At 31.9% G+C, this 14,190-nt stretch overlaps 2 protein-coding genes and 1 long non-coding RNA gene across 3 annotated transcripts; all 3 read left to right on the forward strand.

Annotated features, from left to right (window-relative positions):
• The first annotated feature begins 432 nt into the window (after positions 1–432).
• Positions 433–1,760, forward strand: LOC112706881 (probable ribosome biogenesis protein RLP24). The gene is made up of 4 exons (XM_025758400.3): positions 433–663; positions 752–865; positions 981–1,117; positions 1,308–1,760. The coding sequence occupies exons 1-4, from the start codon at positions 583–585 to the stop codon at positions 1,480–1,482; spliced, it is 507 nt and encodes a 168-aa protein (XP_025614185.1). The 5' UTR covers positions 433–582; the 3' UTR covers positions 1,483–1,760.
• An 840-nt stretch (positions 1,761–2,600) lies between these two features.
• On the forward strand, positions 2,601–3,983 carry LOC112706882 (uncharacterized). The gene is made up of 2 exons (XR_011864748.1): positions 2,601–2,958; positions 3,680–3,983. It is a non-coding gene; the product is annotated as an uncharacterized lncRNA (long non-coding RNA).
• A 7,081-nt stretch (positions 3,984–11,064) lies between these two features.
• On the forward strand, positions 11,065–12,946 carry LOC112706883 (uncharacterized). The gene has a single exon (XM_025758402.3). It carries the CDS (start codon positions 11,360–11,362, stop codon positions 12,335–12,337), a length of 978 nt encoding a protein of 325 aa, XP_025614187.1. The 5' UTR covers positions 11,065–11,359; the 3' UTR covers positions 12,338–12,946.
• The last annotated feature ends 1,244 nt before the right edge of the window (positions 12,947–14,190 follow it).

Genomic DNA, 14,190 nt, shown 5'->3' on the forward strand with positions numbered 1-14,190 from the left:
TAAATAACATATATATGAATTGGAGATTGATTTTTGGTATATATATAATATTGTATATAATAACGTTGTACATAATAGAAGTCCATGTAATTTATCTTATAAGTATGTAAAGAGTTAGAGTAAATATCAACAACATTGCTCTTTTATTTTGGACTAATATGTCCTCTTATCTTATTTTATTTGATTTAAATGACAATGTCTAATTTAGTATAATTTAATACATAAAATGAAATGAATTTTTAATGAAAAAATAAAGATAAAGAATCATTAAAATTAATTAATTATTTGAATGGCGGATTAGTTTTATTTTAATTTTTATTTCACATTATTTATTTTTTATTTTTCCGTGAAACACATTTCCTTTCTGGCGAGATTCACATTGCTTCTCAGGAATATGAAAAATAGGCCCAACCCGTTTTTTATGGCCCAGATGTCTCATGAATTTTTTGTTGGTTCCGAATTCCAATCCATTGCCCATTTACAAAAACAAAAGGAGAAAGAGCAACTGCCAATTCTGAAGCTGGGAAACCCTAAAACCTAAACCCTTTTCCAGTTGCTGTTCTCTGTAGCAGTGCAGCCACAATGAGATTGGAGAAGTGTTGGTTTTGTTCCTCAACGGTATATCCTGGTCATGGAATCCAGTTCGTTCGTAATGATGCCAAGGTGCAAGTCAAAGTTTCAATTCTATGAATTTCTTATACAATCAATTCACTAGAGAAACCATAAGTTAACTCCTCGTTTTGTTGCGCAGATTTTTCGATTTTGCAGGTCTAAATGCCATAAGAACTTTAAAATGAAGAGGAACCCTCGTAAGGTCAAATGGACCAAGGCATATCGAAGAGTGCATGGAAAGGATATGACACAGGTCAATTATTACTATTTATTATCAAATTTTATCTTTGATCTATTTTTTTATATATCTTGTAATTTATTTATCGTGGTATGCTTAGGGTTTCAGAGTTATTGTGCTATTGTTTCAGGATTCAACGTTTGAATTCGAGAGGAAGCGGAACAAACCTGAGAGATATGACAGGAACCTTGCTGAGAATGTGCTTAAGGCCATTCCTAAGATTGATAAGATCAGAGTCACCAGAGAGGAGAGACACCATAAGAATAGGTCCTTGCTTGAATCTTCTATTATTATGTATATAGTGTGGATTTGTGGAACCTTGGTTTCTATGGAAAATGTCTTTAATTTTTTTTACTCTAGTCAATAAAGAAAAAACTGAAACAAATGAAACCGTATGGAAGAGCTTCGTAAATGTCTTTAATGTGGTTGTTTGGATGTTTTGCGGCGACTTTTGCAGGATGAAGGGAAACAAGGTGAAGGTGCAGAGGGAGGCGACGAAGGAGTTGGAGCAGGGTATCAGTTTGGTCAAAGCTCCTTTGGCCCTTCAGCAGGATCCGTCTCTCACTTTACCAAAGATCAAAGTCATGGTTTCCCAACAGCAATCACAGCAGAATCAACCTATGGAAGAGTGATTCGTTTGGCAATGCTGGCCTTATTTTGTTCCGGTTCGATATTTGCGGCTGGATTAGTGGCCTTCTGAGGTCCAAATTTATAGTGTTAGTTTACTTGAGAGATGATTCATGTCATGTTGTGAATGATATGGTTTTGAAAGAGAGTTTTGGGGTGAGCCTTTTGTAATGTAAACATTGAATGTGATACATTGTGAGAGATAGTTAACTATTATAAAGCATATCAGAATTGTGTGTCTGGTTGGGCATAGCATATTCAATCCAAGTTAAGATTTAAGAACTGTGATCATCTTATGGTTCCAAATTGCTTAGCAGGAGCAGCCCTTGCTGCTCTATGGGCAAATGAGCTCTCACTGAAGTGAGATTAAACAAAATGAAGTAACGGTTATTCCCTTCCTTTCAAATTAGAATTCATGAAGCATGTACTTCAAAATCTGATAAACCATTCCTGCAAATTCAGGTAAATTTTCTACTCCGATAAGACATAAAAGTACACTGTAAGATGTCTTTAAATTTTGAGATGTATAGGCTTCCCCCTTCTAACATATATATGAATCAAAGTGTGATGGAATTGAGTTTATGATTTATTCTTGTTATCGTTAGATAATAAATATTTTTCGATATTTGCTACAGGTCGAGAAGCAGTGAGATAATAAATATATATTACCATTATGTGATGGAATTTATAGTGTACAAATTTCACAACTCAATTGAACTGATTTTCAATGGCTGAAATTACTGTCATGTGCTGACTAGAAGCAATGAGTCATTTTTTATATAGCTTATGACTTGGTGTCTAAATTTTGCCTAATTATTTTTTTTGTAGTAAATTTTAAATTTTTAAAAATTATTTATTTTTATATCTTTTAAATTAAATATATATTTTTAACTCTTTTTAATTTTTACTAAATAAACACCACATTTTAAGCACCATAGCATTTCCCTTTTTATATTTTCTGTTTCATCAAAAGTACTACGAGTTTTTTGTTTTTAGTCAGGAAAGTATTACGAGGTTTTTTCTTTTGGTCAGGGAAAGTATTACGAGTTTGACTATTGAGCTCGATTTTATTGGGCCAAATCTGTTGTTATGGGCCGAATAGAATGCTCTCCATGTTTCAAAACTGGGCTGGGCCCATTTTGATCGATTGTTTGTGAGGGTTTTGCAGAGGGTTTTAGGGTTTCCATTCGAGGAGAAAGCCTCGAAAAAAATGGCTTCAATGGCAGCAAGAAGATCCAGCAGCACAATCGTGCGAACCATCTGTAGAGCCACTGCGAAATCGACGGCAGGGAGGTCATCATCCTCGTCCTTCCCTTTGCGCGATTCCAATCTCGGTATTCGGCATAATAACAACCGTATCGCTCCGGCGAGGTTCTCGCTCCTCCGAAGAGAATTGAGCTCCTTGAAGCCATTGCACACAGCCATTGCTTCATCTTACCTTGTTTCCAAGCTTCCCACCGAAGCTACCACCTCCTCACAAGGTATCTCTCTCCCTCTCTCTTTTCATTTTTGCTTCAAGTTTTCACTTTTGGCATTGCACATTTGCACATTCCATTTGCAATAGTCATGTTTGTGATTGACGATGCTGCCTTTGTTTTCTCATTTGATAATTCGTATTGTTGCTTCCGATAAGCTTGAATAACCTCAACAAGCATTCTATTAAACGATTTTGATGCAAAGGTTATGGTAGAGTTTTGAAAATGTAAACAATGCAATTGGCAGCTTGGATTTTGATCCAGTGGTTTTCCTTTGAGATTCACTTACCTGCGTATTATCCAGCTACATTAATTTATGAATGGACCAAAAAAGTCTGAATGACTTATCAGTAGAGAATGTAGGAAGTAATAGAGAAAAAAGAGACAAGGGAAACCCTTTTCTGTGGGAGAAGGCAACAAATTAGAGTCTCTGATTCGCCTATTTCTGTGGTGCTTTCAGCGCTGAACGTTGCCGAAACAATTTGGAGCTGAGATTCTGGCATTGGCCCTTGATTTCTGAGGTTTATGCATTCAGATGTTCCTATATTTTCAATGAACAATAAATAATTCAGTTTTGGTGGGAACTAACTTGTTGATCGGAGACCATAGCTTGAGGGCCAGGGATCATACTAGTGTGTAGGCATAAGCTTGTGTCTTGAGAAATATGGGATTTGTTTTATTTGTTTTTGGGGCATCTGACATACTTGTTTGCATTTGTTTATGACAGGGAGGTTTGCTAACTATGTCAGTCCAATCTAATAAAGGATGATGCATAAACTGATGAGGGTTCATCTTGTTGAATTCCTTGAAAGCTGGGTTACTTTTGAGGCTCTTTCATTGAGAATTTGGAAATTTCAGATTTCTTGACTATAAGTGCTGAGCAGGTTTGCTTCTTCGAGTAGTTAGTAGCCTCTGCCTGCCTCTGACATGTATGTAAATTTGTAACTTTTGATAAGTCAAATGTTGTTTTGTGTTTGTTATACTTTGTATACTGTCATTGAAATAATATCATGCGAATTATTTGAGATTAAGTTTTGATGTAAAGATTAGATCGCATATGACCAACAAACAATAACAATGGGACAAATAGAAGTGTGTTATACATGCAAAGTAAACATGAGAGGTCATTCTCACTCACACTCATCCGTGACCTGTGATCTGTGTAGATCATGTTTTGTGGGGAAATTGTTGATTAGCTTATTCATGGCTTCTTTCTGTTGTCTTGATTCTTACAATGTCTTGCTAAGTTGCCTAATGTAGCTATCCATTTCTTTATTGAACTGTCCTTTAAAGCTCTTGCTAGCATAGATTGAATCTTAAAGTCACCTTAGTTGGGATTTTGAAGGAAAAAGGCAAGGGAAGGAAACATGGATGGGAGGGCGTATAAAATTTGACACTATAAATCTTCCATTTCCCTCCCCTCTCCTCTAGAATCCGAAATCGCAAACAACCCCATCAGGGGTAAGGAATTGTGGATTTTGGAGAAGGGATGGCTTGTAGTCCAACTGTCTAAGTCACTGCCGGATTCTTTTTTTTTTTTTTTTAAGATAATAGAATGTATTAATATATAAATGCACGGGTAGAATAGGATAGAACATCATTTTCTTATACTTGGATGTTTTACAAGTTTAAGCAGAGCAAAAGGGAAATATAATATTAAGGTGCTTTCTATGGTGCCTAAATCTAAATTTTAGACATAGAATTTAAAAATAAAAGAGTGGATCCCATCTTCTTCTATCCCTACTTTTAGGCAATTTAGACACAAAAATCATAGGCACAAAAGAACTTCCCTAATAATCCCTCTTTAACCAATTTGGGATGACAATTTTGATAGTTTTGAGTGGCTCTTTCCTAAATTGCATCCAAACACAATTCATAATTTACTTAAAATTTTGTCACTCCACTGTTTCTTGCCTATGCGAGAGGTAGAGAAAATCGAGATTTTACGTGAAATAAAAAAAGTAAATAAAAAACATAAAACGTAAAATCTTAACAAGATTTAAATCGTAAAATCGTCGGACTTAGTACAAATTTCGTAAAATCGATAAACTCATTTAAAATCGTAATATCGGAAGATTTTAAGAGTTAAATCGAGATTCTAGCTACTATGCATGCCACTTCCTCTTTGCCACCATTCCAAACGCTCCGGTAATCATTTTAATTTTCCGGTTAAATGTTTGTTTCATTTGGGCTTTGGCCAATCTGCGTTAATGTATAATCTTTAATATGATATATAATTGTTATTAATTTAATTCATTAATCAATAGTTTTTTTACAATATATAATCATTAATATTAACTTAATAATTAAATTGCAATTACTTATTATAATAATTATTTCTCAAATTTTAAAATGTTTATAAAGTCAATGACTACTCAAAAACTAAAACGTAATCCAATATTGCAAATTCGCATTCCGTCCTTATCCTTACATAACTGGATAGGCTATGTGATATGTCAATAAGAATAAACATAACGAATCCACCGGATTATTGATACATCATCCGATTTGTCTAAATCACATAGAATGGATTGTTTTTGTTTGCGGACATCACATTTTATCATGATAGAAAAATTTGGGGTTGAAAGATACATTATATTGGAATAAAAAGAGTTATTTTCATGAATTAATTAAATTAGTCTTATTTTCAGTTAAGAAGAAAATGGATTCACCAAACTTCCAAGAACTAACAAAATTCCATCAAGACTAGATTCATTTTTTAATTGTCTTTGAAACAAAGGCATTAATTACTCATGTGGTGCATTGCATTTTTTACTCATCTATGGAGGATTTGCTTGGAAGTCTAAATTTGCACATGGTTAAGTAGATCAGATGTCATTATACTTTTGATCACTAGTTACACTACAAAACATATTTAATGAATCCAATGGGACCTACCACTATGTTGATGATCTTCACTAGGAAGTTTTAAACTTTTAAGTAACAAAATGACGAAATATATAACAATTTTGGTCAAGCATTTAGGTCCCTTTCTTTTTGGGTTTGAACTATTTTTAGTATTGGGGTTGAATTAGCTTATTATTAAGAAATAAAGTTTCCTACCTCAACACTATTTTAAATTTTCCAATTTACAAAAAATTTGAAATTTTCTTTCTTATCAAGAATAAGCATAAAAAATCAGAACTGCTTGAACAGTTAAACCACAATAGGTTAATTTTCGGTCTACCAATTATTCCAATAGAAAAGAAATATAATATGTTAAATAGTTAGTTGTAGGAGGACATCTTAGTAACAGTTAAAGTAGTTAAGATTGATTTTCTTATCATGATCACAAATTACAAGTAGCACAAGAATAATTTCAATTGTTCTCTTTATTGGTTTACACAGCAATGGAAGGTATTGATTTGATTTCCTTTATAGATTTTGTGTGATTTCTTGTTCCCCTATCAGAAGTCATAGTTAGTAACCAAGTCATGTTCCTACAAGCTTATATCTCAAGCTAGCCTTGTTTATTTTTGAAGGAAAACACTTTGCATTATTACCAAAAGTAGAAAAAGTTCGTTTCTTCTGTTGTTAACTTTTATATATTAATTGCTTATTCCATTAAAATGGTATATAGGTAAAATGCTAATTAAACAGCCAAAGTTTTTATCAAAAATAAAATAAAATGTCTCTCTTAATAGTTAATACCCCGGCCAATGAGCACTTTGATATTTGCACTGAATACAATACAAAAAAGTTCACATAAATTAAATTGTCAAATCCCACGTGACAATATATAATAAATCAATACTATTGTATGTCTAAGCAAGCAACACCCAAAATTGCATCCTATATTCAGGATGAATTTTATGTAGTACACCAAACGAACAAGTTCTTGCTCCAATGATTTTTATAAGATAGCTTGCTGTACATATATTAGGACAAGCATAAATTTAAAAGCCGTTCATGAATTAAAACTATAATAGTACTATTTTTTTTTTTTTTTAATGAAACAAATTTTGGAGGATTTAATTTCTTATGTGCATAATCATATAATACTATGTGCGCAATTATGGGCACTGGCACATGAAACCCTAGTTCACATGGAAAGGGCAGTGGTTCTTTTAAGAGATCCAATAACTACCAACTTAGGTTCAACCTTCTAGAGACATATAAATTCTCCATTATTACTCCCTTCACCTCCACCCCCCACATTGCACTAGTTTTATTTAAAGCAATGTTGGAAATTGGAAACCCCATCATGTGGTTTGGAATTAATAAACATAGTTTTAGTAGGGCCACTTGACCATAGTTTAAACATTCATGTAGTGTTAATAATTACGATGAAGATAGTATTATTTGTAAGACGCTATTTTTCATTGTTCTCTTACTTCTTAATTACTATGATGCCTCAAAATTATTGTATTAATTTCAGGGTACATAAGATAATAATCAATGATTTAAGTCTTTTAATAATATAACCCTTATTCTAAGAGAGAATGCGACCAAAAAAAAAAAAAAACTCTTGTCAATTAATAAAAATTATACTCCAGTCAAAAGAGGACAAATAATGGACATCCTGTCATTCGTTTTGCAGCATGTATGTATGTATGTATGTATTCATTCACTAATATATATAAAGAGAAGATGAAGAAGAGTTGACCATGATTTGTTTGTCTTTATCATTCTCTCATCTGCTTGCAACTTGTTAGAATGCATATGGAGTAAGTATTTAATATTGCTGTTGGATCAAGTATAATGTAACACAGCACTTTGATGTTTGAATTTTCCAAAATCTACAGTGGACCTGGTTTATTTTATTAAGGTTTGGGAATAAAAAAAATATGGTATTAGGTCAAGAATTGGCCACCTTTATTTTCTAAAGCATATTAAATAAGCTTTACAATTATATATAAATAAAAGTGTGCAATAAACATATAAATATCCCACTAATTTTAGTACTAATTCAAAGGGCGAAGCCAAGTCTAAGGTTTTAGTACTAATTAATTTTAGTGTTTGTGGGCATGTTAATAAGACCTTCAACTTTAGTAATATATAGTTGACATGAGTTAATAATGTGTCGTGTTATCACGTTAATTAGAATTGAAATGTAAGTACATATCTCTTATATCACGTTGATGTACTATACTTGGTGGTGCGTACCTAATAAGAATCACTAAAAAAATAAATCATATTTATGCAAATTCTTGCAAGTAATAATAGTTGCCGCCATGGGTTTTCGTTTTTGAAGAGAATTTCTTGGCGTTACATAAGGTCAAGACACAAGAATTTCATTTTCGGCAAGATTCCTCATCTCTTTTAAATTGTCGTACTATACCCTCACGTTTATGTTAGTTTTGTATGTATATATCATTTGAAAGAGTTAAATTTTAATTTGGCCCCTAAAATTTGATCCGATACTTAGAATGACTCTCATAATTTTGCTGGCCTCAATTAGAACCCTTAAATTTGCAATCATGGCTCTGTCCTACCCCTGTGATAATTTCTGTCACCGAAATGCTGATCTGGCGCAATTACATGACATGGTGGACGCTACTTAAATAACGGCGCATTGGTTTCGCATCCAAACCCTTTGAAAACTACGTAGTGCAAGGGTTTTCTTGATGTTTTGCATCTTATGATCGTCGTAGTAGAAAGAAAGAGAGTTTTAACAAAAAAACAATTGAAACGACGTGGTTTCCAAATGGTTTGGACGTGAAAACAATGCCCGTTGTTTAAGTAGTGTCCATCGTGTCATGTAATTATATTAGATCAACATTCCGGTGACGGAGATAATCGCAGGGACAGGTCAGAGCCACGATTGCAAATTTGAGGGTTTTAATTGGGGCCGTCGAAATTGTGGGGATCATTTTGAGTATCGGACTAAATTTCAGGAGTCAAATTGAGATTTAACTTCCTTTGGAATCTTTGTTCAATTAACCTTAAATTAAGAGGTCAAAAGAGATAAAAAAGAAACAATGGGATCCAACTCGCTCTAGCTAGCTAAGAATGAGAGAAAAAATTGAAAAAAGGAAAAATAGATTATATATATAATATATGTAGAAAATTAAGGTTAGTTAGAGAAAAAAGTTAAGTATATAAGAAACATGTATCATAGTTTGTTAATAATGAGATACAGGTAGATTTGATTCATGAATCCCTACCATGGATCTTTTTGGTCTGTACTACTAATTATGTGCTAACTACCACCATTTATAAGGAATAGGATGAATTGACAAAAAGCTAAGTAGGATAGGGATATAAAACCTTAACTTTGGCGATTCCAGCTAGCTAGCTAGGTTGATGTGCAAAGTTGTGAACAAATTATTGATTCTATGGTTTATAAACTAAAATTCATTTAACATTGCTCACCAATAATCAACTTTTGAGTTCGAGTTAGCATATAAATCACTATGACTTACTTTGATTATCAAACTTTTGGTTGCATTGTAGGTCCAATTTATCAACTTTTAGCCTCTCATTTTTAATAAGATTACTAGCTTAGGCACAAGTTGATAATTGTCTTAGAATAGAAAAAAAAATTATAAAAACATACACTTACTCAAATACTTATTACCTAAATTATAGCCTTGTAGTTTCAAGTTTGATTGTGTAGGTCCAGTTATATACAAAGAACGGTTACGTTTCTCATAAGCAAGCAACCTTGAATATAATGTTGGATTAATTAAGAAGTGTGTTTATGTAATGACTAGATTTGCTCGGGTCCATAACCCAAAAAACATGCCCTATACTTAACACAGAGAATAATGAATTATGAATCATGATGCCCCTTATTATTATGCCTTGTTTCATGTTGTGTATGTCTCTATATATATATATAACATTCATCATTCACTATCTCACTTATGTGACTTATTACACAACATAGAGAATTCAGAAATTAATTATATATGTTCTATCTACTTTAACTTGGTGGGGGAAGGGAAGTTGTGAGGGATATAATAAGATCGATCGAAATGGGAAGTTGTCTGTTGACCCAAGGTTTTAATAATAATTCTTCATGGGGTTGTATTGATTCAATGCTTTTTCTTTTTCCAAGTGCACATGATATCATATACTACTATTACTATCTTTGACAGTTAAAGTAAAGTTAGGAAAATTCAGAAGAAGAAGCCCTTATTAATATTACCATGTCTTAGCTCATATTGTGATTTTCCTTCTTCAAGAAATTTACTGCTTTTAATCATAGATGTTTTGGGAGTAGGAGTTGGTAGGTTTACAGTCCAAATTTATTTTGTGGGCCAACTTTCACCATCACACACATTCATAATCATAGTATTCCCATTGCACTTGTTTCTTGGTTATATATTAAGAAAAGAAGAATAATAATTAAATTTTATTCTAGCTAAAAAAAGCATAAATAATCTTCTTCTATCATGTTCGGTGTTCAATGGTCTCTTTGGGGATCTGATCTCCCAATTCAGCTAAGAGAAATATCATTATTATAGTACTATCTAACCTCAAACATTAATGACAAATTAAATAAATATTCCATCATTCCCAGCACTTTCTTGTTATTAAAACTTGGTTTGGTAAAATATTTAAGTTATAATATTTATATTTAACAAATTAAATTAAAAATAATTTTTAATAAACATAAATAATATAAATACGTTTATTAAAATAGTTTTTAAAATTTAAAAATGTTAATAGATGTTAATATAAGAATTAAATTTTAATATTAATTAATTAATATACGAAGTTATATTAAATTTTTTAGTTTTGATAAGTATAAATTATTTTAAAAAAAATCTACTTTAAGTATTTTGAAAAATACATCTATTGTTTTACGGTTATAAATACGAATACATGTTTTATTTATTTATTTATCAAATGAAAAATAAAATATTTGTACATTTCAAAAACACAAATTTCTCTTAAAAAATTTTATGAAACCAAGCCTAATTGTGATTAGTAGTACTCCATACTCACCGAACACAAAGTGCACAAGTTAAAGCAAAATATATTATATGATCATGTCACAGAACTGTGCTGAAATTTAGGGTGGGAGGAGGGAAGATCCATCAATATATATGTATCCTTTTTAGGTAAGACTTTTTTGCTTTATCAACTTTTAAATTCTTGTATTAACTGGCATAACTGATTTTAAAAAGCACACGCCACCTAGGTATCTGCCTCAACCTCCTCTTCTTTTTTAATAATATAGAGGTATATAAGTAAAGGGTGTACTATATGGTAAGAACTAAGAAGCATATATAATATATATTTATTAAATTGAAATTAAATGGTAATGGTCCTTTGTGACAGCACTATTCTTCTTCTTTTCCTCTGAGTTTTCCCCTTCACAATTCCAAAGACACATGCAAATGAATCAATCACCTCATTATGATTCCTTCATAGAACCCATAAACAAAAACTACCCATTATCCATTTCACCAAAAAGTTCAGATCTTTAAACAAAACTTACCAAAAGAACAAGAAAATGAGGGACATAATTTCATGTTTTAGTGAGAACGCAGTGAATGTGAGACAACAAGCTTCATGTTCTAGCTACTCATCATCAAGCAACGCTTGCATCAATCCAAGCCTCACACCTTCAACAAGAAACTCAGTTTCCTCTGTTTACAGATCAACACTCTCCAACAAGCACCAGATTCTGATGATCACAGTCACATGGTGCAAGAGCTTCTCCAATCAAGGACTCACTATAAGCTTTGGAACACAAGATCCACCATCACCACCTTTCAGGCTTAACACCAATTCAAGGTTCTTCAGGAAGAAGAAAGGAAGCAAATTGATGGTTGAATCTTCCAATCATGAGTCAAGAATTGAAGTCTTCTGGGATCTTTCCAATGCTAAATACGACACTGGACCTGAACCGGTTGATGGTTACTATGTTGCGGTTGTTGTTGGTTTGGAAATAGCACTGATCATTGGTCACATAGCAGAAGAATCAGTTACCAAGAAGCTAAAAGCCATGGCAGCAACAAGTTCGGGTAAATTCTCATTGTTATCTAGAAGAGAACATTGTTCAGGTAACACACTTTACACCACAAAGGCTCAGTTCTGTGAAAATGGAACGTGGCATGATATCATGATAAGGTGCAGTGGTGGAAATGGAAATGAAGGGTTGTTAAAGTCTTCTTCGTCTTCGTCGCTGTCGTCGTCGCCGCCGGCTCTGATGGTTTGCATTGATAAGAAGACAGTGATCCGTGTCAAGAGGCTTCAGTGGAATTTCAGGGGAAATCAAACAATTTTTGTTGATGGTTTGCTGGTTGATTTACTTTGGGATGTTCATAACTGGTTCTTCAATCCTTCTTCTTCTTCTGGGTATGCAGTGTTCATGTTCAGAACAAGGACTGGTTTGGATAGCAGATTGTGGCTGCAAGAGAAGCCTTCACTCAAAGATAAAGATGCTCTTGAATTCTCATTCCTCATCTATGCTTGTAAGACTGCATAAAAATGGAACTTGTTCATCTCACTCCTTATTTTCTTTTTCCTAAATGTTTTAAGACAGAAAATATAAAGACACTGAGATAATAGAGACAAAGATACACTCACTGATTAAGTGCCTTTGTCCCACTGTTTCTAGCTTTGGTTGGAAAATTTTGTTTTCCTAAAAAAGAAAAATTTATTTTGTTTATTCTGTATGTTTCTTCTCTACATAGTATCTCATAACATCTTTGTATTTCTTTCTGTTCTTACAGAATTACTAAAGAGGCCTTTGTACTTGCTTTAGGTCCTCTTCTTTCTTTTCTTCTTGTAAGGATACATATTGATTCATTTCCTATATTATAGGAAACAGAAAGAAAATATTTTTAGAATTGTAGAAATGTTGAGTCATGAGGCTTATCAAGACAGAACAATTTATCTGTGTAATTTGTGTGATACTGTGTCCTCTCTTTTTTTTTTTTTTTTTTTTACTAAAACAAGTTTGGATTCAAGACATGAATTATTGATGAAGATTTTCTTAAAGGGAAATTTAAATTTTGGTTTGCTTCTTAGCTTACTTGAATTTTATCCCTTTATAGTATAATAGTAGTAAAGAATAAAGTTAAGAATTGTATCATCTGAACAATATCTGGACCACATTATTCTCCTATGCTCCTACAAATACAAATTTTGTATGTATAGCTAAAAAATAAACCTCTTCATCATAACCATTATTGATGGAGACTATGATTTAATTTTGATTTGCTTAATGCTCGAGCTTATTGCAGTTTAATTATGTGCCTTAATTACTCTTTAAGGATGAAGTATGAAGTAGCTTAAGATTAAGCTTGGTTTGGGTCACTTTCATTTGATATCAAAATCATTGGAAGCAGCTTCTTCAACGTTTTAAATAATGTTATTGTCTTTACTTGCTTATTACCAATATGGTCTATTCTTCATTTCTTCTTCTTTTTCTGTCCTTAGACCCATTGACAGGTATTTGTAACACCATGGTCCCTGCAATATGGTAAAACAATCGTTACAAGCACTCTTATTTCCAGATGGTAAAACAATTTTTATCATGTTCGTCCCTTTGAAGCGATGGTTTTTATAGTTATTTGTATATAAATTAATTCTAATCGTGTTCTAATAATTTAAAGTACATACAAATATTTATAGCTATGAGCCTATGATAAATAATTAAACATTGTCCGGTAGCTGCTTGATTCTGGTATCTCATTTTATGTCCTTTCACTGAATACAAATTTATTCTTTACTTCAGACTTCAAAGGATGTTTCCTATGCTTTGCAAGTTAGTATGATCATACGATAAGGGTAACCGGTAATCTACTTTATATTTAAATTATGCATTTTTTTCCCCCTCTCGCATATAAATTTATCATGTCAATATACATGGAAGAATTCATTTTTACGCTTATACAACTAGGATATTTACTTATATAAAAATATATAAAGTATTTTTTTAATTTTTTAAATAAAAGCCTGCATAGTAATTTATGTTATACAAATTTTTTACAAAATTAATTAAATTTAAAATTTAACTATTTTTAATATTAAAAATAATAAAACCAATAAGTAATAATTTTATTTGTTTTTAAAGTATAACAATTTTTTATGTTAAAACTTATTTTATTTTCTTATATTACCGTATTATTTTATTTTTTTGGACTTAGATGTTAAACTTTAATTAATATATTATTTTAGAATTTGAACAAAATTTATTTTTATGTTTTTTAATGTATATATATATATATATATATATATATATATATATTTCAACTTTTTAAAAAAGTTTTTTATTAAAAAATTTTATACAAATATGGAGAAATAGGGAATGGGAATCTCCGTAGGGACGGCTGG

This window comes from Arachis hypogaea, chromosome 8, assembly GCF_003086295.3.
Source record: "Arachis hypogaea cultivar Tifrunner chromosome 8, arahy.Tifrunner.gnm2.J5K5, whole genome shotgun sequence".
In the NCBI taxonomy this organism is placed as follows: Eukaryota; Viridiplantae; Streptophyta; class Magnoliopsida; order Fabales; family Fabaceae; genus Arachis; species Arachis hypogaea.

Excerpts from the sequence above, each read along its gene's own strand:
- LOC112706881 (XM_025758400.3), top strand. The coding sequence starts at position 583 with ATGAGATTGGAGAAGTGTTGGTTTTGTTCCTCAACGGTATATCCTGGT. Across the intron at positions 866-980 it reads ATGGAAAGGATATGACACAG|GATTCAACGTTTGAATTCGA; the intron begins GTCAATTATTAC and ends CTATTGTTTCAG. Across the intron at positions 1,118-1,307 it reads GAGAGACACCATAAGAATAG|GATGAAGGGAAACAAGGTGA; the intron begins GTCCTTGCTTGA and ends CGACTTTTGCAG.
- LOC112706883 (XM_025758402.3), top strand. The coding sequence starts at position 11,360 with ATGAGGGACATAATTTCATGTTTTAGTGAGAACGCAGTGAATGTGAGA.